At 44.4% G+C, this 27,354-nt stretch overlaps 2 protein-coding genes across 6 annotated transcripts in view; both read right to left on the bottom strand.

Annotated features, from left to right (window-relative positions):
• The window catches only part of PHKB (phosphorylase kinase regulatory subunit beta), a 379,505-nt gene that overhangs the window by 324,726 nt on the left and 27,425 nt on the right, over positions 1-27,354 (bottom strand). The window lies entirely within an intron of this gene.
• LOC117358922 (elastin-like) lies at positions 11,866-16,767 on the bottom strand. Its single transcript, XM_033940819.1, has 2 exons — positions 16,197-16,767; positions 11,866-12,745 (listed from the first exon to the last, which is right to left on the bottom strand). Exons 1-2 carry the CDS (start codon positions 16,756-16,758, stop codon positions 12,168-12,170), a joined length of 1,140 nt encoding a protein of 379 aa, XP_033796710.1. The 5' UTR covers positions 16,759-16,767; the 3' UTR covers positions 11,866-12,167.

The following is a 27,354-nucleotide window of genomic DNA, read 5'->3' as shown; positions in this document are numbered from 1 at the left end:
TGCGACTCTGGGCGGTTTGCATTTAGGAGAGCTGAACATTCAGCGATTTGCAATGTGTGGAGGGAGTACAGAGTACGGAGACTATTGGGAATCGAAATTACAAAATAGCCAATGTTGTTGTTTGTTTGCTTGGTGCATGAAAGGTTTTGTATTTACAATTGGATATGCAAAAAGATAGCTGTTTCTGGTTTGTCTTATTGGGTTGTAGAATACCAGTGTGTTTGCAGGTACGTAGGTGCTAGTCCCCAAACTAGCTTGAAACATATGCAGGAGAACTTGAATAATATTCTTGCCTCGACTGACAGCCAGTGCAGTGGTTTGTGATGGGAGATGACATGGTCATTCTTTTTTTAATCCATATATCAAGCGGACAGCTGAGTTCTGAATGATACCCAAATAAACGATATTACAATAGTCCAGGGTAGAAAGCACTAGTGATTGCACTAGTAATCTAAACGAAGGTCTTTTATATGTAGCGTTGAATTGGTAATTTTATCCGTTGGGCTTGCAAGGAAGATTTTTGTTTTTTCTGTGTTAAGTTTCAGTTTGAAGTTGCTTGTCCAATGTTCTATTTCAGTCATTATATGAGTAATGTATTTTGAGATTTCATTTGTTATGCTGTTAGGATGGAGATGTCGTCTGCATATATTGTGGCGGGGCCGGGGTTAAGCCTAGCGCTGGCAACCCAGCTCCCGCCCCAGGCGTGGGGACCAGGCGCTCCCAGGAGGATTCCCACTGGGAAACAGTGAAATAATTAGTGGAGGCTGCGTTAGTGGTAAAGTTCAGCTTTTCTTTATTTCCCTCAGTTTGCAGCACTGGGGTTCCAGCAGTCCCTCTGTGTTGAGGAGACTTGGACAAAAGCATACTTTCATACAGTCCAGCCTGCTATCCAGGCAGAAAAGCCAAAAAATAAAACCAAAAACGTTTTCTCCTGATTTTGCTTTTTCTGTTTGAGAAATCTTTAGGAGGCTTTAGCACTGTCCCACCTGAGGCCCAGTGCCCCCACTGCCCTGGACTCCCAGGGTAGGGTTGGGGAACTTTATTACCCAACCATTTCAGACTGCTCTTAAGGGTTAAGAATTCTCGGGACTCTAAGTTCCGTGCAAGCTTTCGGGAGAGGTTAATTACAGGTTCTCACCTCCGGCTTTCCTCTTAGGCTCTAAGTAATTTATTCATACTAGTTCACAGTTAGACTAAGGGAGGCTATGGTTTCTGTCCTTGCCTCTCTGCCTTGCCCTACCTGTTGGCTCTTGGTGATGGGCACAGGGTTACTAGGCAGTTTCCTGGGCTTAGGAATAGGGACAGCCCTTTGCAAGGCAGGGTTTAAAACCGGGTTTAAACTGCTGACAGGCACTTCCCTGTCACAATATGTATTGGATCAGGTTTGGTTTTTGCAGTGGGTGTCCTAGAGAGGATATGTAAATGTTGAATAGGGTAGGTGAAAGTGGTGAACCCTGTAGGACTTAATATGAATTGAATGTGAGTGAACCAAGGCCGGCTGAGAACTTTTCAGCACAAAGGCCGGCTGAGAACTTTTCAGCACTTGTCTTTCCCGTATGTTTTGCACTGCCTATAGGTTTAAATTTCTGCCTTTTCTTGTGCTGTGTCGCCGGAAAGAAAAGAAAAAAATAAAAAAAATAAATTCCGTTTTAGGTTTCAGGTTTGTTTGGGGAACTTACCGAAACAAAATGAAAAAGGGTAGAAAATACATTTGTGTAATTGTTAAAACGGACAGTCAGAAAGGCATATATTTAAAAGCAAAGCAGAGCAAATTATAATGAAAAAGAAAAGCAAGGATGGAAACAAAGGGGAGGAAACAAGGAAATAGATGGTCTAGCACTTTGTGGAAAAGATTAAAGTGAATGAGAAGGGCAGGGAGCGAAGTCCCATTGCAGTCCTTGAAAGGACTATTGTACTCCAAGTGCGTCTTTAAAAAGAAAGGCCTTCAAGCTAGTTTTAAATTTATCAAGTGATGAACTTTATTAGTATGCACGGTGCCAAGGTGTTTTAAAGAGGGAATGGATAACAGGTTTTGATAAGAAGAATGTAATGTGCGATGCAGGTTGTGGGAGATTAATAACCTGTTGATGAAATCAGGTAGACCGGAAGCTATGGTTTTATGTATTAGTAAATCAATGATCTATGGGAAGCCAATGGGAGTTAATCAAAAGTAGTGTGACATGATCAAATTTTTGAGCCTTTAAGGTGTAATGATTTTAATGGCAGTATTTTGAATAATTTGGAGGCAATTGTCTTAAAGACGGTCAGGATAAATTAACTTTAATTAATACAGGTGCCAGAATTAGTTTTACAGATAGAGCAAGAAAGATATGGAAATTTGTGAGATTCAAGTTTCAAGTTTATTTTTAACTTATTGAATAGCTTAATTTAATTTGCTAAGCGATTTACAAATCAAGTTTCAAGTTTCAGGTTTATTATTTTTCTTGATTAATCGCTTAATCAAATTCTAAGCGATGAACATATTAAAATATAGTCAAATAAGGACAATACAATACAAAAACAAACTTTAAATAATAACATTGGGTAAAATAAATTTTCCTAAATCCTGCTCATTCCGCAGATAAATGGGAAGATCGTTCCAAGTTTGAGGAGCAGTTACAAAAAAAAAAAAAATAAATTGACGTCTAGTGTTAATAATTTTAAGTGATAGAATGGTTAATAAGTTTTGCTCATTAGACCTCAGGGTTCTGTTTGAATGATAAGGAATTAAATGTTTAAATATGAATGCTGGGGTCTTATGAAGAAGAGATTTAAAAAACAAGCAGACAGAGTTTGTACGTTATCCGAAATTAACTGGAAGCCAATGTGCATCTATCAAAAGGGGTGTAACGTGGTCATATTTTCTAGACTTAGTGATGAGTTTAATGGATATGTTCTGACATAGGAATTTTGCAATAGATCGTATCCTACGTAATCTGTAAAATGTAGATTTAATTATAGTGCTAATATGATCATAAAAAACAAAAGGTGTACACATATGCTTATTTATAGTAAATTACATGAGCCTGACATATTGACATACAAACTAACAGATGCATAAGGAAGAAAGGGCAGAACTACAATTGTATTAATAGAACACAAGGGAAGACGTGAATGGTGAGGGCAATAGGAATAGGGAATAAATAAATTAAAGGCGTCTTTAAAAAGGAAGCTCTTCAGATTGCTTTTAAAATGGTTTAGGTCAATTTCTTCTTCAATAATTCTTTATAATTGTTTCTAATCCTACAAGTTTATATCTTGGTGAGAAAAGTGGCACACTCACCCCTGAGATAGAAGGGAAGTCCAGAAACTAAACAGAAATTTTCCTACAGACCAAAGTGCCAGGTGCCAAGAGCTAATTCAGTGGGAGAACTAATTCAGAATGAATTTACCTACCTATTTTACTTTCAGTGATGGAATTGTTAAGAGTTTTTGATTAATGGATCTTAAAGAACGTGATATACCAGGGGGAATAAATAGTTATTAATGAATTGGGATTCGTTCAAAGACAGTGTTTTAAAAACTAAAAGTAGGATTTTAAAGGTAATGCGATGAGTAACAGGAATCCAATGTGATTCGATTAGGATTGCAGACAGAGCTTGATAGGTGTGGAAGAGGCTTAATGAGTCTTAGTGCCCATGCAAATATGGATTCCCTACTTATTCAGACTTTCCTTTCTAACCTCCGTTCTCCTTTGCAGATTCTGGTCAAACAAATGATTTCAGAATGGCCCACTAGTTCTCGTGCATAATTTCAGATTGAAAAAAGGAGCAGTGAAGGGTTTGAACCCCCAAGCCTCAGGTTCCTTAGGCTGTAGCGCTAACCACTACGCAACACTCTCCTACGCTTTGAGATCTCTAAGCCTTGGGAAATCCTGCATTATTAGGGCCAGCTACCTACCTGGAAACCGCGCCTGTCCGCTCCTCGCGGAAGAAGGGGTCACGGGTTTCGTAGCGGGCGGGCCCCTGTCTCCGATTGAGATGGTAATAATCCATCTAGAAGTACTGGATGTTTTAATTGCAGAGACCCTGGTCACTGGCTTAATCAATGCCCATCTGGCCGGTGCCCAAAGCCGCCCTTCGGACGGACTTTGGTGCAAAGAGGGGAAACCCTGTATACCAGCTGCCCTTGTTATTGTTGACATGTTCTCCCGATAACCTGAAGTTTTTTCCCACTACAAATGAAACTGCTCAGACTATGGTAAACATTTTACTTCGCGAAATCATCCCTAGGTGGGGATGTCCCACACACATCAACAGATAATGGTCCTGCTTTCACTGCCAGAGTATGCAAAGATTTAGCTATCGCATTCCGCATTGAGTGGAAATTTCATCTCCCATATCACCCACAGAGTTTCGGTATTGTCGAACGCATGAACAGGACTATTAAAGATAAAATAGGATGTTGCAAAATTAAAATGTGTTTTTCTTTTCTTTTTCTTAGCAGCGGTTCGGATGTATGCATGCCCATCCCAGTTTTGGCACTAGGATATTTCTGGTGTTTTCCAGGGATCCTCTTTGTCACTGCAGAGATAAAGACGATCCAAAGAGACATTAGCTTTTCTAAATATGAGATGGTTATGCTATGCGTTATTTGTCCATACACTTTAGTCATGTGTTCATCTCTGTTTTGTTTTTCTATAACAATGTGTTTATTTCCAGAGATAAGTTCAGCCCTGAACACTTGACAGATGGAAGAAAAATTAGTGTTTTGTGTTTTGTCTATGCCATGTGGTCTGTGTTTTGTCTACTTGTTTTGGTTTGAGGGGTACCCCAGGATACATAACATTGGCCATTTCTAGAGCTCTTTCCCCAATTTTTTTAACTAGCCAAATTGCGCAATGTTCTTTTTTCCCTATAATTTGCATATACTAAATGTAGCTTAGTTAGGGGTTATATTTTAAGAAAAGGTTTTATTCTATATCTATATTCTATGGTGCTCACTTGATATGAACCATTCAGTACACATTTCTGACATAATTTTTTAAATACATTCAGTACAGAATTATGGTCTCTCTGAATTGCCATAATAGTTATATGCAGCACACAAAAAAAACATATCTTTTTGAAATGTCTGATTAAGAACCTTAAGTACCTGATTATTGTCTGTCTTTTGCCATAACTATAAATGCATTAATATTGTTACATGTTGCCACATTCAGTACAGGCAACTAGTCTCTCTCTCTCTCTCTATGCATTCAGTACAGGCAACCTGGTTTCTCTCTCTCTACATTCAGTACAGGCAACATGTTTTCTCTTCCATTTTCTATCTCTTATTTGGATCACACTGGAGTACAGCTGCTGAATGATGCACAAACATCATTCCATCTCAAGGGTGAACACCACCAGTTTCCAGTGACTTGAAAGATCCTGTGCAAACATCAGATCCTGTGCAAACATCATTTCATCCCAAGTGTGCATCTCACCAGTTTAAAGAGACTGCCGGTTCCTGCTAGACTGTAATTCATCTTCCTGCACCCTGACTGCAAAGACTTTTCCACACATGCTGTACACAATGTTTCCTGTTCATCGGAAAAAGCCACCTTCCTAAGAACGCTTTGCTGTACAATTCCTCCTATTTAACCTATTCTATGGACATTTCAGACTTTACTTCATATGCTGTACATCCACTACCTCTTGGAATGGGGAATGAGACATTCCAAAAGCTGCTGAACTTTACTGAACTCCATACTTACATTGAACAACTTAAGAAAACCTCCAAAGAAGTGAATCATACTATCACTTTTGAAAATGGACAGATTGCACAAAATTTGCTCCAAGATGCTCATGTCTCAAGCTTTGGAACTTTTCTTTGAGTATTCACCCACTGCAAACCATGTATTTAATGTTTTAATTCATCCTATCTTAACTATTCTACAAATTTTGCTATGTATTGTTATGATTCTCCTTTGCTGTAGAGTGAAACACGTGTACATTTCTTTTCTCACAAAGTTCCCTCTAGCTTTTAAGGCAGTTATACATGAATTTCCAGTATCTTCTCTGACAACTTGCTAATTTGGTTCTAATTTGGTTTTAATTTGGCATGGCCTATTGCATTACCATTACCAGGGTCAGAGATAATATTATCCCATACTTACATACTCTCTTATGACATCTTTGTATCTTTTTGCCTGGGCCTCCTGAGAAAGTTTCCTACAACCCTTATGCACGTTCACTCGCTCAACGACGGGTAAGATATGGGCATACTGGGATCCCCGCCCAGATTATGGCCTATACGACCTAAGACAGAGGTTTGAACTCATAATGGGAACTGTTCATCTTCATAGCTTGGAGGACAGCTATGATATACTGTTAGAGATTGGCAAGGCATAAGCGAGGCAAGCTGGCTAAGGGTACCACAAGTTTGCTTTCATTTCAAAGAATATGAAAGATGTCAGCATAGCCGTTGCAGGCGTTCAGCATTTTCGGTTGGCATAGCTGGTGTCACCAAAAGGCCTATGGGAAATTGTATCAATCTGACTCTGGCATGGGGATGCAGATAGACCCTGAGGGCAGGAAGACGGTTTCAAGTAGTCCTGATTAAATCATGATTAGCTAAAATGTGTTAATGTATTAATCAGAAACTATTGTCCGAGACATACTGGAAATTTAACTACAGCCTAGTATTTTTTTTTGGAAATTATAGGTATGCTTCACTGTTGCAGCATTAGATTTTTCTTTAGGTGATATTTACTGGCTCTGTGGAGACCTCCGGCTCCGTGTTAAACTACTCAGCCAGTAGATAGGCCAGTGCACTTTAGCTATACATAGATGAGATAGGGGTCCCAGATGAATTCAAGGCCCGAGACCAGGTTAAGGCTAGGTTTGAGTCCCTTATTACTATCAATAAGAATGTTGAACTTAGACCTTCTTATTGTTATAATCTTTATTATTATCTGCACTCTTGTTGCTTATGTAATTTTTAGACTGTTCCTGTGCTGTTTGACTCATTGCAGCCCCTAAAACCCCTCCTCAAGAGACATATCTAGAATATCTCTCCCTCCACGCTCATGCTGTGCATTTATGACGTCATTTTCATGACGTAAGAGGGGATTGTAATGAAAGGATAGATTTTCTGTCTCTGTCTATGAAAGGACACATTTGAAAAGGACACACATATTTTATGTCTTTTGTTCCTGCCTGTGCTGGAAGTAATCAAATGTAGAATGTTGGGTGTTTACTTTCTTAATGGTTTGGGAAGAGGTCATTTAATTTATGTTAACTAGGTTAGTTGTCTGAGACAGGAAGGCTCAACCCCCCACAGCTCTTAACACCTTTAAGATTTAAACAATGAAGTACATATCCTGCTCACGCACCCCTTCCCCTCTTTTGTCCATCCCCCTTTTCTTGTGATGGTTACCACTGATATGTAACAGATATATAAATGTTTTGCAGACTCATAATAAACCAGGCAAAAATCTCTTCAGAATACTGGCTATCTATCTTTCTTTCTGGGGGGAATTGCCTCCAGATGACAGAATGTTATTTCGGGACCTAGAAACGAATCTTGTCCGTTTCAGCCCCGCTTTAAAACCACGGGCTTGCACTGCGGGGAAGGGCGACAGAGAGCAGGAGAGTCAGGGCTAGTGAGTTTTAGCCGAGCTTCCTTGTGCATGGAGAGCACCTGGCGCTCATCCCAAAACTGTTGCAAACTTTTTGATCGACAGGGAGCCTGAGTTTGAACAGGGGGAGTTTTAGCTGAGGTGAGCAGGAGAGTCGGGGCGAGCAGGTAGGAGAGATCGGAGCAGGCAGGCAGGCTCGTTCAGGGCTGCAGGAGATGGGGCTGACAGGTTGGAAATGCAGGGCAGCAGAAGGCAGGGCAGTCGCAAAGGGCTTCAGCGACTGGTCCTCAGCAGTCGCTTTTTGCGAGCACAGTCGGATTGAAAAAATGTTTAGTGAATCACGTCCCTGCCTACTTTGCATGCAGTTCCCCTCATTTGCATGCGCGCACCGGAAGCGGATCGCTACACAGGTTAGTGAATACTGCAGGAGGAAAATCTGGTCACTAAGGGCTTACAAACCGATCAGCACACAATAGGTTTGCTTTGTGAATCTAGCCCAAGATCTCTTACTAGCTTTCTGAAGTCAGATTTTTTTTTTTTTCTTGGAATTAACTTTCCTGATTTTCTACTTTATCATAAAGCATTTATTTTCAGAAAAGGAGCGGAGTGGCTGTGTACAGCTGACTAATATTCTGCATAGATGGTTACAACTTGAGTTAGATATTGTTACTCCTTTTCCTTTAATTAGACTTCTGGGTACTTCTTATTTAAAACAGATTTCTTACAACCCTATTATATCTACCTCTTTTAAATTGCTTCAGGTCTTTAAATAAAAACCTGGAGCTTCCGTGGGTGGCTTCTTGCTGCTTGCCAATTTGGTATAATTCTAGTATTTTAATAGACAAGAAACAGGTAAATTGGAAAGATTGTCAAAGTAAAAATATATGGGACGTGGGTTCACTTTGCAACAATGAAAATAAATGGCTCACTTTTAGTGAACTTCAAACTAAATTTCATTTGTCAGACTCCCAGTTTTATAAATGGTTATAATTAAAGTCTGCCCTAACTAAAGCTAGAATTAATCCAGAACTTTTTTCCTGTAAACCTACACTTTTATTTTGTTGTAGAGTTTACAGCTTTGGGATATGCAGCTTCTAAATTTTATAACTTGATAAAATCCCTTATACCCAACAAATTATTAGGATAAAAAAAATTGGGAAGAGACTGATTTTACAATATTAGAATTTACTTGGTCTTATCTATGGCACTCGGTATTTTACATATCTTGTTCTGCATCTTATATGCAAAGTTTATTTTTTATAACACATAGAGCCCAATGGACTCCTATTAGATCACCTATAAATTCATCATACACCTGCAATTCTGAAATTGGTTAATTTAAACACATTCTGTTTCAGTGTAAATGTGTTAGATCATTTTGGTCCAAGAAAAAGAGCTGGATAACCAGTGCCACGGCGGAATCTACCTTATATTAGTTATGTCATTGTGAACCACTGTGAACTTTGAAGAGGTATTGGCGGTATACAAATAAAACCACTATTGCATTGGTCTTCAAACAAACCAGTTAGGTCCTCCATATGGAATATTTTAGGTACAATATTTCATTTTAATGTTCTACTTACCTATAAAGTCATTATTTTGAAATCTTCACTATTTATGGTACTATCTTTTTAAAGGCTGATGATTATCTTTTGATAGATATCTTACTAGCGTTGGCTATTAGACATATTTTAAAGTTTTGGAATGATCTTACCCAAGTTACATATTTAAAATGGTGGAATATGATTTGTTTGATCTATAGGTATGAGGCTTACATAGCGAAAAAAAAATATGAAGTACTATCAATTCCAATGGAATTCTCTAAACTTGTACTTATCTAATACTCATATTTAAATACTTTCTTGTTTATTGTTATAGGAATTTAAGCTACCTTTTTGTTTGTTCTTTTACTTATTTGATATTGTTATTTCAAACATTGCAGTTTATTGTATAATGAATATAATTATTTCTCGTAATTGTTTAAATACACAAATAAATAAAGACAAAAAAAAGAATACTTGGTGGAAGAAGCAGGTGGTGAAGGGCTACTTGGAAGTAGCTGTACTTTATACACTGCTTATGATTACCCTGTTGCTTTATGTTTTCAATTGGGTGCATAATTTCCTACCTCTATGAGGCTGTAGGAGAAACTATTGAAGTGCTCATTGTTGAGGGTTAAAAAACAATGGTTCTAATGTTTGTGACCTGGCTCTCCCTTGACTGAGCTCCCCACCACCAACACAGAAGCTAGAGGTGGGAGGGTGGGAGGAGCTGAGGCTGAACGCATTCGTGATTTCATCTTCCCCAGTGGTGCCAGTTTTGAGCCCTGGGAGAAGTGAGCATGAGAATGAAGGCTGAGAGTTGATATGGCACAGAAGAGAAAAGAAACAGGGTTGGTAAATTCTCACTTGTTTAAAAGGTATCAATTTTCATGGTTTTAAGAAAGTCTCCTCTTAAACATACACACCCGCTCAAGAGTGGGAACTAAAAAAACCTGAACATTTCGAGGGAGCTGCTCTATATGCAGAATACCAGCGCATGCCGTCAAGCCTTAAAGGCTAATGAGCTAGGGCAGAGCCCCCACACGCATGCTCAGTCTGAAGACTTCACCTACAAGTGTGCCTGCATTCCTCCTGCTTGTCTTCAGAGAAAGTCAGCTTTTAAACTTGTTGTTCTCCTTCTGAAGGTTTATAGCCCAGTACACCTTCAGGGATTATTTCAACCTAAGTTACCAAGTGGAGTTGATCCACCGTTCTAGGATTTAAGGGTAAACTAGATGCACATCTCCTTAAGAGTGGCATAGAGTGATACGGGTAAGAGTAAATTAGATGCACATCTCCCTTGAGAAGCATACAGTGATATGGGGACTAAAACGATGCCAGGGTACACCTGGCGTGTGCGGATCACCAGACTTGATGGATCCAGGGTCTGATCCGGAGATGGCAATTCTTATGTTCTAAATATTTCTCTTTAAAATGAAAGAGATACTGTATGTTAGGCTCACAGCAATAACATAATGACAATTTGATTGGGATACTTCTGTCTTACTTCATACTTCCCCCGTTTGAAATAGTTAGCACATCACAGCAAGTTTTATCTTTTCTCAATGTGAACTACTATAGAAGATTTCCTGAGATCATATTTTTTGCATTTGAAATAATGAAATAATCACCAATTTCTATTTCTTAAGGAGCAGATATTTGCCTGTTCTGATCAAATCAACATTTATTTCCAACTCTCCCACAAAAACAAACATGTTTCCTTTTTCTTCGGTGCACTAATGGATTTAGTGCACACTAATCTTAGAATGCGCTAAAGGCTAAGACACCCTTTGGAATAAAATGGGCATCTTAGCATTTAGTGTGCACTAATCATTAGCATGCACTAAATCCATTAAGGCACCTTAGTAAAGGGAGCCCTCAGAAGGTAAAAAAGCAGAATACAAACCAATACAACCACAACTGGTACATTAGGTAAGAGACTGAAAATTCTAAAAAACCAGGAAGTAACTCCACGACACACACAGAAAAGAAGCTATCATTAACACTCAGTTATACCATGCACTAGACATGCCTCGTGCTTCCATACTTTTCCTTCACACACAAAATGCTGTAAGTTAGTCCAATAAAAAAAGGTTATCACCTTATATCATTTATAAAACCTTAATATACAAGAAATTTTTCTAAAAATTACTGTGCATGCTAAATATCTCAAAAAGGAAAACAGCATAAAGCAATTTGCACTCTTATTCTGTAATGTTTCCAGAGCATTGTGCATCACTGAATTTAGACCAATAGGACTTTAGATCTTGCTTTTATGGGATGGTGCTACTTAGAGAATGATATGGGGATGGGTATCTGCAGTTAAACATAAGGCAGGGATGGAGGCAGAGTCTGCAGGGACAGGGCGGGGATGAGGACAGGGTTCACAGGGATGGGGGGGACAGGAACAAATTTTGTCTCCGTGTCGTAAAAACTTAACACATCTTAGACAACTGGCAACTGAATTCAATGATTTAAAAAAACAACAAAACAGAAGATGGTTTTGGATTTAAATGAACTACTGTTAAATTGCATCATTTGTGTGTTATCTGCCTTTGATGGGGCAACAAGTCTTGTCTGATGATCAAATTCCTACCATCTGCAACATCCTTCTATTATGTGCCTAGCTACAGTGAAAGTAACATCGGGATCTGGATAGTCCCATCATGTTGTCATTCTCCCTCCTTTCTCTACCCCATATTAATAAAACAACACACCTTATTGTGGTAAATAGCCGCAGCTCTTTATTATATCACATTAACCCATAAATACATTTACATAAATTAACATCATTAACACATTGAACCTTAATTAACAATGAACCTCAGCAAGCTCCTCCCGAGCTACCCTGTGTAACAGTACCTTTGCCCCCGACCCCGCCACCAACAGCAAGTGTCTGAGGGGTGGCATGACCTCATGCCCCTTTAACCCGGGTCACCTGACCCCAAGGCACGGCTCCCAGCCGGCCCACCGCTCATCGCCGGATGAGCCCCAGCACCCAGTAGCTCGGGAGACCCGCCACAGGCCTGTACAACACAGGCCCTCCCCCAAAAGAGAAGCGACTACTACCGAGCACTGAGGAACCTCTCACAACTGGACGCAAAATCATCCAGCAAAAGGTCCCACCCCACATCCGACAAGTGAACCCCATCTGTATGAAACAAACCAAAACAATTAACATCAACCCAATCATGCAGTATCTGCCACCCTCCATGACCAACCACCCATTTCCCAACTTGTCTGTTAAGCTTGGCCAGGCCCCTCGTCCAACGTCGGGACGCTATACGACTTGGACGAGGCACAATGTCAGACCATACGATCAACACCCCCGGGAACCAATCCCACACCACCCGCAGATCATCCTTGATCCTATTGACCAAGTCCTTTCCCGTCCAGGCATCCACATCATTACCCCCCAAATGGATCAGCAGTATGTCAGGATGACTAGTCCGAGATCGCAGATCAGTCAACAAGACCAACAGCTGACTCCAACGCATCCCACGTTGTCCCCACCAGGAAACACGAAGTCCCATATGCCCCAGTCCGAGATGACGGCCACCTGGGCGGATACCTGCACGTTCGCTAGCCCAGTGGATGAAAGAATGGCCCACGATCCACATAGAATAGGAACGGGAACTGGGAGCTGAAACAGAGAATAAAACAAAACAGATCAAACCCCCTGCCAATGGGCCCTTACGAAAATCCCATTACTGAGAACCTCGCGCAACAAGGCTCCCAGCACCCTCGCCCTCACGACGAATATAACCCCGAAAGGCATTTGAAACCCAACGACCCAATCTCTGGATGCCCTCCCCAGACATACCAGCCCTACTAGCACTCGTGGCAGCACCAATCCTGAAGGAATGAGTTCCGAAATCAGCCGGATTCATACCACAACGCGCCAACACTAAATTGAGTACAGCCCGAAACTGGTAACGCGTCAGAGGGGCGCCATCAGCATGCACAAACAATATCTGAGTGCTAGAGGGTCGAATGGCTAAGTAACCACGCATCCTAAAAACCGGACAAGACAAACAGCCAGACACAGCATGCAGCACCACCCAATGCCCAACACCACACTGATCAGTCTTAGAGCTAACAATATGCAGCCTTAACACCGAATCCTGCAAAGTCACATGCTGAATCGGAAGTCCCCGTGGGACTCCTCCCAAAGCTGGACCTACGACTAACTCACTAACCCGTAAGGCACCAAAAAAGGCAATGGAAAAAGCCGCCTGAAATAAACAGGCCTCAAAAGGTGAGTTGGCCACCTCAGGCAATACCGCCAACAGACGTAGGAGTAACTCATGAGTAACAGGCAACCTCGAGTCACGATGCTGAGGAAGTACGCGTCCTAATGCCCGTAGCAACCGTTGGACCAAAAAACTAGATACTGGGCAAGCCCAACCCAAGGCCCTGCAGAAAAAAGAAAAACCCGCTAATTGACCACGCACAACACCCCGAGAAACCCGATCCCGAAAAGAAGACAGCACGAAATCCTCCAATAAGGATACGGCCACATCTCCCGGACACCAACCCCTATCAGCTAAGAAAGCTGCTACCGCCCGAAACCCCGCTGAATAGCGTGACCACGTAGAAGATGCTACAGACAGACGGAGCATCGTCCAGACTCCTTCCCGACCAGGCTCCACAAACGCGCTGGCATCCGTGAACCATCTGCTCGAGCTCCTGGCGCCAGCCGACGAAACTGCAAAAAATTGAAACGAGACAAAGCATCAGCAATGCCATTTTGCAAACCCGGAACATGGCGAGCACGAACAAACAAATTCAACCGCAAACAGCGCAAAACCAACTCCCGCATGAGCGCATTCACCGCCAAACAGCGCGCCGCCTGACGATTGACGACCTCCACAACTCCCAAATTGTCACACCAAAACACCACACGTCTATTACGCAAAACACCCGACCAGAGCTCACAAGCCACTATGAGCGGAAACAATTCCAACAAGGTAATATTCTTTGTAACGCCGGCCCACACCCACTCCTCAGGCCAACGCTCCGCACACCAGTCTCCATTGCAATACAGACCGAAACCAACACCCCCCGCCGCATCTGAAAACAGCTCAAGGTCAACGCTAGAAATCTCAGGTGCCAGCATCGGCACAGTCCCATTAAAATCCCGAAGAAAAACTGACCACATACGCAAATCGGCACGGACCCCCACAGGGAGACGCAAAAAATGATGACGATCCCGTACCCCTGCCGTTGAAGCTGCCAACCGACGTGAAAAAGCCCTCCCCATAGGAAGAACTCGACAGGCAAAATTAAGAGACCCCAACAAAGACTGAATCGTATGCAAGGTAGATTTAGGAGCATGAATCACCTGCTCAAAGAGTCCGAGCAATTGATGAACTTTTAACACAGGCAGCCGCGTCACTAACGCCTCTGTGTCCAACTCTATCCCCAAAAACACCAAAGAAGTAACCGGCCCCTCCGATTTGTCACGAGCTAAAGGCACACCAAAATCCTCCGCCAAATCCTCAAAAACCTGCTTAAGACGCTCACAAACCCCACTACTCCCTGCACCAATAAACAAGAAGTCATCCAGATAATGCACAACTGAGTCAACACCCACCTGCTGAACTAAAACCCAATGCAAGAATGAACTGAACATTTCGAAGTAAGCACACGAAATGGAACAGCCCATGGGCAAACACCGGTCATAAAATACAAACCGTCGAAACGAAAACCCAATAACGGGTAAGCCCGTGGATGAATGGGTAGCAATCGGAATGCCGATTCGATATCCACCTTTGCCAGCAAAGCACCACGTCCGACAGAGACAATAAGCCTCAATGCACTAGCCAAAGAGGCATACCGCACAGTGCAAAGATCCTTTGGAATGCCGTCATTAACCGACCAACCAAAAGGCCGAGACAAGTTATGAATGAGACGATACTGCCCCGGCACTTTCTTAGGAATCACTGCCAGAGGCGAAATCTTCATGCTGGAAAAAGGGGGAACACGATAAGGACCCGCAATGCACCCCAATTGAATCTCTGCAGACAACTTATCCCACACTATACCACGCAAAATGGACACCGAAGATGAGTTTTGAACCCACGCCGCCGACACCTCCCCCAAAAGAGGAATATCAAAACCTTCTGTAAACCCTGCCTCCAAAATATCCGCCACCCTCCGTCGACTATAACTGAGCAACCACGGGCGCATAGCTCCTACCCGAATCGGAGTAGGCACCGCAACCGAAACATCACTTCGCAACTCCCGCAGCTGCTCCACCGACCCGTTCGGGACATTTAACGGCCGTGTGCGATTGACCACAGATGGAGCAGGCGTGACGAAATTTACAGTCGGAGAAGGGACAGTTGGATTTATTAAATTTCCAACACACGTCGGAACCTGCTGAAGGACTCCCCCCCGACCCCCCGCGAAAGGGCCGAACACTCCCAGGACTCCCAAAAGTCCGCACCGGCGCCCCCAATATAGATTTGGAAGCCATATGTGTAAGCCATAGATTCACATCCTGAGAACCCCAAGACATGAAACTATTTTCTTCCATTTTGTCCCTGAAGGCTTCGTCATAGTTCAACCAAGCCCACCCGCCGAAGCGCTGATAGGAATCCAAAATCGAATCCTCATAGGACAACAATAAACCGGCATCCTGTGGATTAGCACGACCCCACACACTCGCTAACCGTAAAAAAGCACGGATCCAATTAATAATGGAACGAGCAACTGGAAAGGGTTTAACCTCCTTCCCGGCACGCTTGGATTTACTATGCCTCTTCCTATGGGCTCTACCCTCCATGAGGCGAAAAATATCCAAGCAGGACCGCCGCCGAATCTTCCGGCGCAAATCCCGGGGAACCTTTTCCCACAACTCAGTAAGTGCCACTAAAGCCGGAGCACCCCGTACTTCCCCTGTAGAAGCCTCCCCACTACCAGCCCCAGTAGATTCCACAACCCCAGCAGGACCGGCTGCCACGGAAGAGGAGGACGTCGAACCCGACGAAGACAACCCAGATGAGGACGAAGATGAACCCCGACGCCGACGCCTGCGCTTCTTACGCCGCGCCTACCCCCGCCAGCAACCTGAGCAGGCGCCTTGTTACCAGTAGTAGAAGCTCCCGGTACTCCAGCAGACACTCCAGAGACGCCCTGGTCAGCAGTCCCCACCACGGAAGAGACATCAGAAGCTTGCGCCGAGCCGCCACGAACAGCAACCTCCGGCATCAGGGATGAACTGTGGACAGATTCCGCAGTGCCTCCGCCAGCAACCGCACCAGCATTCGGCGCCGATCCGCGCTCCGCAGCTGAATAGCCAGGTCTCTCAGAAACTCCGGGACTGCCAACTGCTCCCAAACCGTCCGTTTGCACCGGCTGTCCACCTGGTAGTAGACACGTCACCTGTGGAGACCAAGAAACAGAGGCAGGACCAGGAAAACAAAACCCAGGCATACCAACAGGGGCTCCCCATCCTGACCCAAAACTGCCCCCAGGCATCATCCCCATAGCCATATTCCCCGGAACACCCCCACCCCAGTGGGAAACCGAAGGCATAAAACCGCCACCCGAAGGGCTAGAACCCCAAGAAGCCGCCCCCCAACTCGGAGCCCAACTACCTGCAAATAAACCTGGGAACGGACCTGCAGGTCCCACACCAGCACCGGACATAAAACCAGGTGCACACATGCCCCTTCCCAAACCCAAAACCCCTGGAGACACACAAGACTCACCAGGTCCCCCAGCCAGCAACCCAGAGGAGACCTCCCGAACACTTGAAACCCCAGAGCAAGAAGGCTCAGAGACTCCTGCTGCAGCCGAAACCTCCCTGCCCCCAATAACCGGCCCACGCAGAGGAGCTACGTCTCCACCCACCTCCCTGCTCGCCAGCACGTTCCTGCTCCCACTCCCAGCACTGGATACTGCTGCTGAAGCCCCGCCCCCCGACGAAATCAGCGAACTGCGGCCGGCCGGAACAGCTCCCTGCTCACTGCCCGACAACGTAGACTTACGCCGGACCTTCCCCGCAGCAGAAAGGATCCCCGAACGAGTCCCCCGAGTGACCCCCGTACCGGCGATGGCTAACGCCGACAGCGCCTCGACCTTAGAGCGCCGAACGGGCTGCACACGCTCCTCCCCGAAGCCGACACCAACCTGCTCCAGCGGCTCCTCCGTGAACGAGTCTCCAGCTAAGATCGACAATTCAGCTTCCCCCTCTTCACCACGCTCCTCTGCCCGGCTGAAAGACTCCATAACAGCACCCCCGAATCAAGGAAAACAGGACCAAAACTCGAGTAAGTCACAAAATTATGCCTTGGAGGACCTGCAATGAACTCAGTCCTCCAAGGCTCGTGCTAAAACTCTAAGTAAAACGCCCCCATTTTACCTACACTATCCAATCCCTGCCTCTCCTTTTGGCGCGAACCCCTCCCCTTCTTCCATATAATTCCTTCTAACGGTTCTTCTCTACCAACCCCCCCCCCCCCTTCTTCCCTACCTTGCCTGCAAGCAACACACGGGCCTCCCAGCCCCGTGTTACTCTCCGCCCTTTGAGACCAGCTCTCGGGCTCCTTCTTCTCTTCTATACCCATGGCTGAAAGACAATCCAATTATCTTCCTAGATGATGCAGAAACACAGGCAATTGAATCTTTGGGAAGGTTGTACCAAAACCAGATCGAAATGGAAGGCTCTATATGTATATAAACAGTTGTACAGAATATTGTTCTTTTTTATACTTTAATAAAAAGATTTAAATATAAAATCATAAGTGTTGAAGGCTTGTGCAAATGAGGAAAGAACTCGCGGGGATGGGGCGGGCACAGAGCCTGCAGGAACAGAGCAGGGACTGAGACAAACTTTGTCCTTGTACCATTCTCTGCTTCTACTGTCCTCTAGTCAATTTCTAAGTAAATAAAAGCAAAATTTTGAAATGGATAGTCAGCATTTCTCAGCAATAATCTAAACATGTTAAATGAAGAGCTGCCAAAAAACTCTGGGGTAAATTTAGTCAAGATAGAGATAGGGAGACAGCTATAAAAATGGCAATGTGTTGGAATATCCCTTGGTGCGCTGTCAGGTCCATTACCATAATGTTGACAAAATTTGACACCACAAAAGACACTGCTTCAATCAAGTTGTCCTTCCAAAGTCAGAAGCTGTGGATTAAGGAAGGTCATTGTGATTCTTTAAAAGAACTACAGAAGTCTCCAATGGAGGAAATACATAGAGTAGATCGGAGGGTCATGGCTGAACAAAGGCATCCAGCCCTGAGCTGTCCTGCTGGGCTCTTCGACTGTAGAAGCAATCTGCCTTCGCATTCTTGGATGTAGCCATTAGATCCTTATCCGGTCTACCCCAGCATTGCATGATGAGTGTGAATGCTCTCTGGGATAGAAACCATTCCCCTGGATCCAGAGTCTGCCTGCTAAGAAAGTCAGCTTGGACGTTCTCTACCTTTGCCATGTGGACAGCTGAGAGGGCTTGCAAGTGAACCTCTGCCCACTGGAATAAGATCTGTGCCTCCAGGCTTATGGGGGCATTTTTGCTGTCTGAAAACACCCTGACTGCCTTCACTGTCAGGAAGGATTGTAACACCTTCAGAGCCAAGCAAATGGCTCTCAGTTCCAGACGATTTATGAACATCTTACTCTCCGACCTGGTCTACTTGCTTTGGAGAGGGTGGCTGTTGAAGTGAGCCCCCCAGCCACTCAGGCTGGCATCAGTCGTGAGGGTCACCCATTTGTGTTTACTGAGAGGCATCCCTCTGGACAGACCATTCCCCTGGAGCCACCAGCACAAGCTGTGATTGCCCCTGAGAGCCAGGGGAGCTGCATCTGGAAAGAGAGGCACTGCAAAGAACAGGGGAGCTGCATCTGCAAAGAGTGGCACTGTAGAGACCACCAGAAAAGAAGAGAGTACTGGAATAGGCACATATGAGCTCTCTCCCAGGGAACAACTTACAGGGAGGCCACCAATGAGCCCAGTACCTGAAGGTAATGCCATGTCATTGGGCTCAATAGAACTAGAATCTCTAAGACCTGCTTCCTGAGCTTTTGTTTGTGTGTCGCTCAGGAAGAAAAACAGGGCCCTGCACCGTGCTGAAGTGGATTCCCAGATATTCCAAGCACTGAATAGGCTGAAGAGGACTCTTTCAGAAGATGACTATCAACCCAGGCTCTGGAGGAGGTTCACCACCTGCTGTACTGCATGCTTACCTTCCTTTTGTGAGGGGGACTTGATCAGCCAATCGTCCAGGTAAGTATGTATCTGGATATCCACCCTGCACAGGTGGGCTGATATAACCACCATCACCTTGGTAAAAGTGCAGTGGCTGGTGGCCAATCCAAAAGGGAGTGCCATAAACTGGAAACAATGCTGCAGAATGTGGAATCTTAGATATTTCCTGTGATCCAGAAAGATGGGGATTTGAAGATAAGCTTCCATTAAATCCAGAGAGGAAAGGAACTCTCCGGAAGCCACCGCCACTATGATGGAGCAGACTGTCTCCATGCAAAAGCGAAGAACCTTTAGGGCCTCGTTTACAGACTTTAAATCCAGAATGGGCTTCCAATCTTCTGTGCCTTTCTTGAGCATTATGACGTATAAAGAGTATCCACCTAAGCTCGATTCTTCTTTGGGAACTGGTTCTATGGCATGAATGTCCAAGAGTTGCATTGTTGCTCAGACTCTGGCCTCCTTCTCCGGCCATCTAGCTGGGGAGTCAAGGAACAGATCTGGAGGGGCCCAAGAAAACTCGATCTTGTGCCCCTCCCAAATAATGTTCAGAACCCAACGGTCTGATGAAATCTGTTCCCATTCCTTCCAGAAAGTCAACTGTCGCCCATTTATATGAGGAGGGGCAGCCATTGTCCTGGCATCACTGTTGCTTCTTGGAGGCCGAGCCACCATGGGAACATAGGTTGCTGGTGCATGTAACTGCCAAATCTCTGTCTAACCCCAAAAGGGCCTCTGGGAACCAGAGGCATGAAAATTGCCTCTGTTGCCCCCAGAACACCAGCTCCAGCTGACCAGGAGAGATTTGGGGTGGTGATCTGCCACAATGACGATAAAATCGTCCAGACCTTTGCCAAAAAGTATCTGTCCCTTGAAGGGTAATCTACTGAGAGTGGCCTTGGAGGCTGAGTCGCCCACCCATTGCATTCAGCAGGCAGAAACAGAGTAAGTCAAACCTCTCAGGACTCTGATGATATCATAAAGAGCACCAACCCCTTATTTTACTCCCTCCTTAAACATTTTGAGACAGGCATTCCCAAGTTCCAAGGAACTATTCTGTAGTCTGGTAAGACAGAACCATACCACGAAGGAGGCAGCTGCTGCTGCAGCTTTGATACTCAAAGCAAGCACTTCAAACTGCCTTTTAAGGACTATGTCCATCTTATGGTCCTGTGTGTCCTTCAACACCACTCCTCCCTCACTAGGAAGGGAGGTGTTCTTGGTCATTTGCGCTACTGGGGAATCCATTTTTGGTTGCACAAATAGCTGCTGTAAGTCTGGAGACATAGGACAGAACTTAAACCCAGCCTTAGCCACCTTCAGAGAGCCTTCAGGTGACTCTCATTGGTCAGTGACTAAGGAAGTGATGTCTGATGAGCAGGAAAAATGGACGTCTGTGCATCAATGCCACTCATAATGGAGCATTGAGAGGTGGAGGGCTGCAGAGCCACGAGCTTCAATGCAGAGACAGTGTCAGAAATGACATGAGAAATAGAAGCTGAATTGAAAAGGCAACACACTGAGGAATCATCACTGTGATCCAGACATTTCTGCCTCCTGACATCCAGACCCTGAAAGAGATCCCAAATCATTCACAGATGCGGAGGAGCAAAGTGATAATAAGGGCATGGAAAGAGACTTCCAATTATCCCAGTTCTGCTCTGAAGGGTCACGGATACTGGGAGCCAATGTGGTATGAGGTGGAGATGCTTGCTTGGGAGAAGGAGCCCCCTGAGGAGGAGCCAGCACGCCTAGGCAGCACTGTGCTTCCTGGACCTGTTAAACAGGTTTCCATAAAAGAATGACAAAGTTGGCAAAGCCTTGCATCAGAGGCCCTGAGGACCCCTGTAAGGTACCACACTAGGGAATCAGACTCTCTCCTGTTACCATGCACTTGCATTTTACCCCCTCATTACTTGCGGCCTCCAAGCGGGACCTCTTCCCCATAGACCGTGCTTTCCAAGCTTTTTTGGTTCTAATACCCTGGAGGACTGAGCCCGAAGCTCCCGCCCCTTCCTCCTGCACTATGTGGAACACAGCCACTCCTCAACCAGTACATCTGTGCAAAAAAACAGGAATTGGGGCTAGTCAGACCTGGGGCATTCATTTCAGATGATCCCTATGCAAAACAAGGGGTTCTGAGGCAGAAAATACAACTTAGAAAAAAAATTGCTAAAACTCCAAGATGGCCACTGCCAGAAAATTCAATCAAAATTCAAAACTGGCTCAATGAAGCCATACCAAAAATAAAAAAATATAGTGATTTAGGGATTTTGAAGGTGGGGAAACATAACCCTAGGATCCAGCCCGCAGGACTGTAACCTTTCCCTGGTGGAGTAAGCCCAAGAAGGAGACCTCCGAGACTGAAGTCAAGCAGAAAAAAATTTGAAGACCGAAAGCAAAAATACTAGAAAATAACAAAAAGAAGCAGAACATACCTTCTAAGTTCGCTTGCAGAAGAAAAAACTGAAACGGAAGCTGTTCTCCACTGCAGAAGGGGAGAAGTTCAGAGATTTAAAGTGATACCCTTCTGCAGTCTGGTAGCTAGTAGGAAGTAACAGTTAACGTACAGAATTCCATGTCTTTGCTAAATAAGGTGATACTTTGGGAATTTTATTTTTTTTTTAAACATTGCTAGGGCAATTGCAAAGCTAGGTGGCATGTATTCCCTTCAATTTGACCCAAGATCATGATATGCAGATTTGGCCATGAGACAGGTGGTCAGAGCAGAGTTTCAGAAAACAGACGCAGTAGCAGAAGATCCTGTTCCTTCACTACATGAATCTGCAGGTTAAAGTGGTGAAATGTGAATTGAAGAGTGAAAAGCAACTGAGATTGACAGAGAGCAATTGGAGTTAATCAATCTGGATCAGCTATCTTTTCACTGTGGGGATGGGCAGGCCTTAAGAGTTTTCTTTTCGTAGATCTTGCTCCTCTGTGAACATTAAGAATGTATATGGGAGAAGGGTCAGCTGCACGGGGGATGCAAATTAAAGGAGTTGGCTCTCAAAGATGTATCATATTTTACAGACTGTAGACTTTCCCTCCTTTCTTTTCTTAGATTGCCACCTGTTTATACCTTGGACATGTGCCAGGATTTCTCAAATGCTCACTAGCTCCCATAAGCAGTCATGGCTTACAGGTCAAAACATTTGCCTGCTCCTCCTCCATATAGGCCTTACAACATTTGTATGTGAGTGTTAAACACTGTTCATTGTTTTAGTTGACTAAACAGCAACAGTATCATTCTACTCTAAATGTTTACAAAGACTGTAATTCTCTGTGCTCTTCATTCTAGGTTTAGCAAGTTTCATAATAAGATAACTCTAGGGATTGATTTACTAGAGCTTTCACCCATACTCTGATAGGGGGGAGGGAAGCTTACTAAATTATGACCTTAAATTAGGGGTTCTCAACCCAGTCCTCAGGACACAATTAGCCAGTCAGGTTTTCATGATATCAACAACAAATAACTCGTACATAAAATAGATTTGCATATAAGGGTGTTGTGCATGTAAATTTATCTCATGCATATTCGCTAAACTTGACTAGTTGGGTGTGTCCTGAGGATCAGATTGAGAGCCCCTGCCTAAAATAATTGACCCACACAAAATAAAGTCAAGTACTTCCATAAGAGTGCTGCCCAATTCACTGATTCACTTTGGTGAATCGATTTGAATCAATTCGTTATTCATTTCATTTTCATTTACTCATTCAATTTTCTATACCGTTCTCCCAGGGAAGCTCAGAACAGTTTACATTAATTTATTCAGGTGCTTGAGCATTTTTCCCTGTCTGTCCCAGCGGGCTCACAATCTATCTAATGTATCTGGGGCAATGGGGGGATTAAGTGACTTGCCCAGGGTCACAAGGAGTAGCATGGGTTTGAACCCACAACGTCAAGGTGCTGAGGCTATAGCTTTAACCACTGCGCCACACTCTCCCCACTCTCTGAAAAAATTAGACTCACTGATTAAGAGACCCCCACCCTGGTGAGGTCTGACATACCTCTGAGGCCTCCTAAAACAACATCGGCGGCAGCACTCTAAAAGGGAAGTTTCGTGTTCTTTCCAGCCAGGGCCTTCCCTTTGCCGCGTCACTGATTATGTTATCAGTGACGTGGCAGAGGGAAACCCTAGGGGGGGGAGATGGTCATGAAGCTGCCCGTTCAAAGCGTTGCTACTGCTTTAGGAGGCCTTGGAAGTATGTCAGGTTTCACAGTGGGAGGATCGGTGGGGTGCTGCTATACAAAAGGATGGGTAGGAGAGGAGAAAGTTGCTGCTCAGGGAGATGGGAGTGGAGGAAAGATGCTGTACATGGAGGGAGAAAGGAGAGAGGAAGATTTGTTGGGGTGAAGGAGAGGAAGGGAGATGAAACAGAGGTAGAAAGGGGTAAAAGGAAAAAATCCTTCATATGGTAGAGGGGAGAGAGACATGCATGGAAAAGAAAAAGGGAGAAATGTTGGATAAAAAGTGGAGAACAGGGAGAAATGGTGCATGGGGATAAAGAAAGAAATGTTGCATATGATAATGGAGGGGAGGAAAGGAGAGATGCTGCATGGAGGGGACTAGAGAGGTCTGACCCAGGGCACAAGGCAGGGATAGAGAGAGATGGCAGACAGTGGGAAAGAAACAAATGTTGGATATGACAGTGGAAGGTAGAAAAAAATAATTTTATTTTCTATTTTGTGATTTCCGCCCCTGGAATAGTATTCTAGTTAAAGAGCCGTTCCTTGTGCTGCAACTGCAGAACGAGTTTAAAATGACAGGATCGTGTTACATTTGGAAGGCAGGTCCCACGCACGCTGTAGGTCTTTCATGGGCCCACCAGTGTTGAGAGCTGGTAAGGCCATCTTGGTTTCTTTTCATGCGGTAGTCGATGGTGTGAGTGCAACCATGCAGCAGCTATAGAAAGTGTACATGATGCAGCGGATCCCACTGGAGGGGCTTCGAGTACTGACCGAGGCCGCAGTGTAAGGAGCTTCCGCTTCCCTAAAACCCCGCATTCCTGGGGCATTGGCTTTTTACCATGTACATCCCACTGACAGGTTCTGCTTGTTAAGTATTCTATAATGTACTGTATGTTTTATTCTTATATGGCTTTTCCCGGATCAAAAAAGGGATGTCATGAGCAGAATGCTAATCTATACATGTTGCCAGTGTTTTTAAATATAGGGTTTGGAGAGGGAACACGAGAGCGAACAAATTCAGTTATTGGTCTTGCCTGTTCTCTGGGAGACTTTTTGATAAATCTAAGAATTGTTTTCTGAAATTGCTCTTGAGCCTCATACTATGACCTCTTGTTCTAGCTTTCTTTTCCTCTGGTAAAAAAAAAAGAAAAAGTAAAAATAAATGCATAGATATAGGTTTTGTCGATGTCTGAGTGGTTCTTAGATTTGAAGCAGCTCAGCTCAGTACAGGAAGGCTTAATCTGACTGGGGAGCTAGCGAGGGACAAAATATGCAGTGACTCCAGGTTTTGTGTATCTTATTTTTGACTCATGCCTCTTTAGTGTTGTAATAGGTATTCTCCTGGGCTGTGCCTGGAAAACGTTATAATGGAACATAGGGCAAGATTCACTAAGCCCACCAATCGTGTTTGTGATCATGTACCGACCCGATTCACTAACTGCGTGGCCGATCAACCTCCAATTCGATCCACGCATGCAAATGAGGGGAAACGGCATGCAAAGTAGTAAGGATGCGATTCACAAAACTCAAGCAGGAATACCGACTGGGCTGCCCGATCCAAAAAGAAGTGACTGCTGAGGACCAGTCGCTCACGTCCCTGCTGACTCTCCTGCCCCGACTCTATAGTAGTTTCCAATGGTGTACTGCCAGCATTTTTCACTCAGCTTCAATGTGACAACAACTGTTTTCCTGCTTCCTGCTGCCCCGACTCTCCTGCTCTCTGCCGCCCTTCCCTGCAGTGCGAGCCCATGGTTTTAACCCGTGGGTTTAAAGCAGGGCTGCACTACAGCGAAGGGGGACAGGGAGAGAAAGCGCTGCCGGCAAAGGTCAGCTGAGTCAGCGGAAAGGGAAGGGGGAGAGTGGTGAGCGCTGCTGATGATCGGGCTCCGGTGGGGAGGATAGGGAAAGGCAGAGGGGCAGCTGGTGAGACTCTCTCCAGCATTCAGGATGACATAAGAGAACAATCCATCTAAACATCAGAAAATTGTCAGTTTAGAATTAGGCATTTAAAAAAAAAAAAAAAGCATGCCTCTTTGAGCAAGAGCATGCACAGACCATCTACAGGCAAAGAAGATGGTCTGTGTATGCGTCAGGATTACTCTCAAGTGATCTGTGTGGTCAGTGGGGTGCGTTCCTCCGATCACCCCCATGGATCGGAGTGAATCGGGAAGGTTAGTGAATCTAGCCCATAAGGGTTCTTAGCCCAGCCTTGGAGCACTCATAGCCAGTCAGGCTTTCAGGGGCTAGTTAGGTCTACGTGTTTTGAAGGTACTGAGAGCAAAACTCTCACATGAGTTGTCATTTTCATAGGAGCCAGCTCATAGGTGCCAATGGGTGCTGATGAACCCCAATATTGTATTGGATCTGGACACAGGGGGGGGGGAGAGAAAAGGACCTTAAGGAGGGACGGAAAAGCAGACTTGAACCAAAAGGGAGGGGGAAGATAGGCAGATGCTGGACTAGAGGGGGTGGATAGGGGAAACACCCCAAACCAAGGGAGAGAGTTGCCAGGCCCTGGGGAAGACAAAGAGAGTGAGAGAGACAGAAAGACCTGGAACAAAGGTGGGAGGACTCGAAATGTTAACAGAAAGGAGAGAGAGAGAGAGGGAGAAACCTGAAACAAAGGGGAGGCAGAATACAGGGGGGCTGATGTTGGATTTAGGGGATGTATAGAGAGAAGAGAAAGAAAGAGATTGCAGAGAGGTGGAAAGATTCAGGACCAGGGAGGGAGGAAGGAAGGAGGGAGGGAGGGAGAGAGACAGAGATAGGTAGGTAGGTAGAGATAGACCTGGAAGAAAGGAGAACAAATGCTAGACATAGGGGGAGGGATTGTAAGCAGAGTGAGTGAGGCCTGGACCAAAGGGGAATGACAGGATGCAGATGCTGGACTATGGGAGGTGCAGACAGAGGGGGGAGAGACCCTGAGGAAGAACAGAGAGATGCAAGATCATAACAGAGGAGGGAGAGAGAGGGAGACATGTTGCCAATAGGGGTGGAGGAGAGAGGAAGAAAAGTTGAACTCATGGAGGGACAGAGAGAGATGTTGGTTAGGGAAGGGAATGAGGTCCAGAGGAGCAGCAAGCAGGGAGCAGAAAGAAAAAAAATGTTGGATGCACAGTCAGAAGGAAGTCCAACTAGAAACAAATTAAATCACCAGACAACAAAAGTAGGAAAAATGATTTTATTTTCAATTTAGTGATCAAACTGTGTCAGTTTTGAGAATTTATAATCTGCACTATATTTGTGTCAGTTTTGAGAATTTATAATCTGCACTATATTTGTCTATTTTTCAATAGTTGTTACTGAGGTGACATTGCATATTTTAGTCATCTGCCTTGACCTCTTTGAAAAATAAAACAAATATAAATGATAATTAACATTTTCTCTGCATACAGTGTGCTTTGTGGGGGGGGGTTATTTTGTGGTTATCATTATGAATTAATAAGATTATACTGTATGTACATAAAAATTAATGGAAAAATTGCATTACAATTAGTACTATTATAATGGGAGTGGGGTCAGGGGTAGAGCTTAGGCTGGGATACTCAATTGGCATTTGTTAGACTTGGGGGGGTGGTACTTGGCTTGAAGTTGAGAAACACTGGTCTAGGTGACTATGTAGTTCATTCAGTACAAAGCCACGGTAGCGATTCTCTCATGGCAAATGAACCAAAGTCCATTCAATCCCTATGGGCTTGAGTGTATTTGCTGTGGCAGAATTGCTATCACAGCTTTGTATAAGGAGCCATAAGGCAGGAACTACTGTCTCTGTGCTATGTCTTAACAAAAAAACAGATTGCTGGGGATACAAAGCATTAACTGATTCAACATGAGTATGAAGTTG

This window comes from Geotrypetes seraphini, chromosome 4 (genome assembly GCF_902459505.1).
Source record: "Geotrypetes seraphini chromosome 4, aGeoSer1.1, whole genome shotgun sequence".
Lineage (NCBI taxonomy): Eukaryota > Metazoa > Chordata > Amphibia > Gymnophiona > Dermophiidae > Geotrypetes > Geotrypetes seraphini.
Note: the sequence above shows the minus strand (reverse complement) of the source record. Positions and strands in the feature narration are given on the sequence as shown.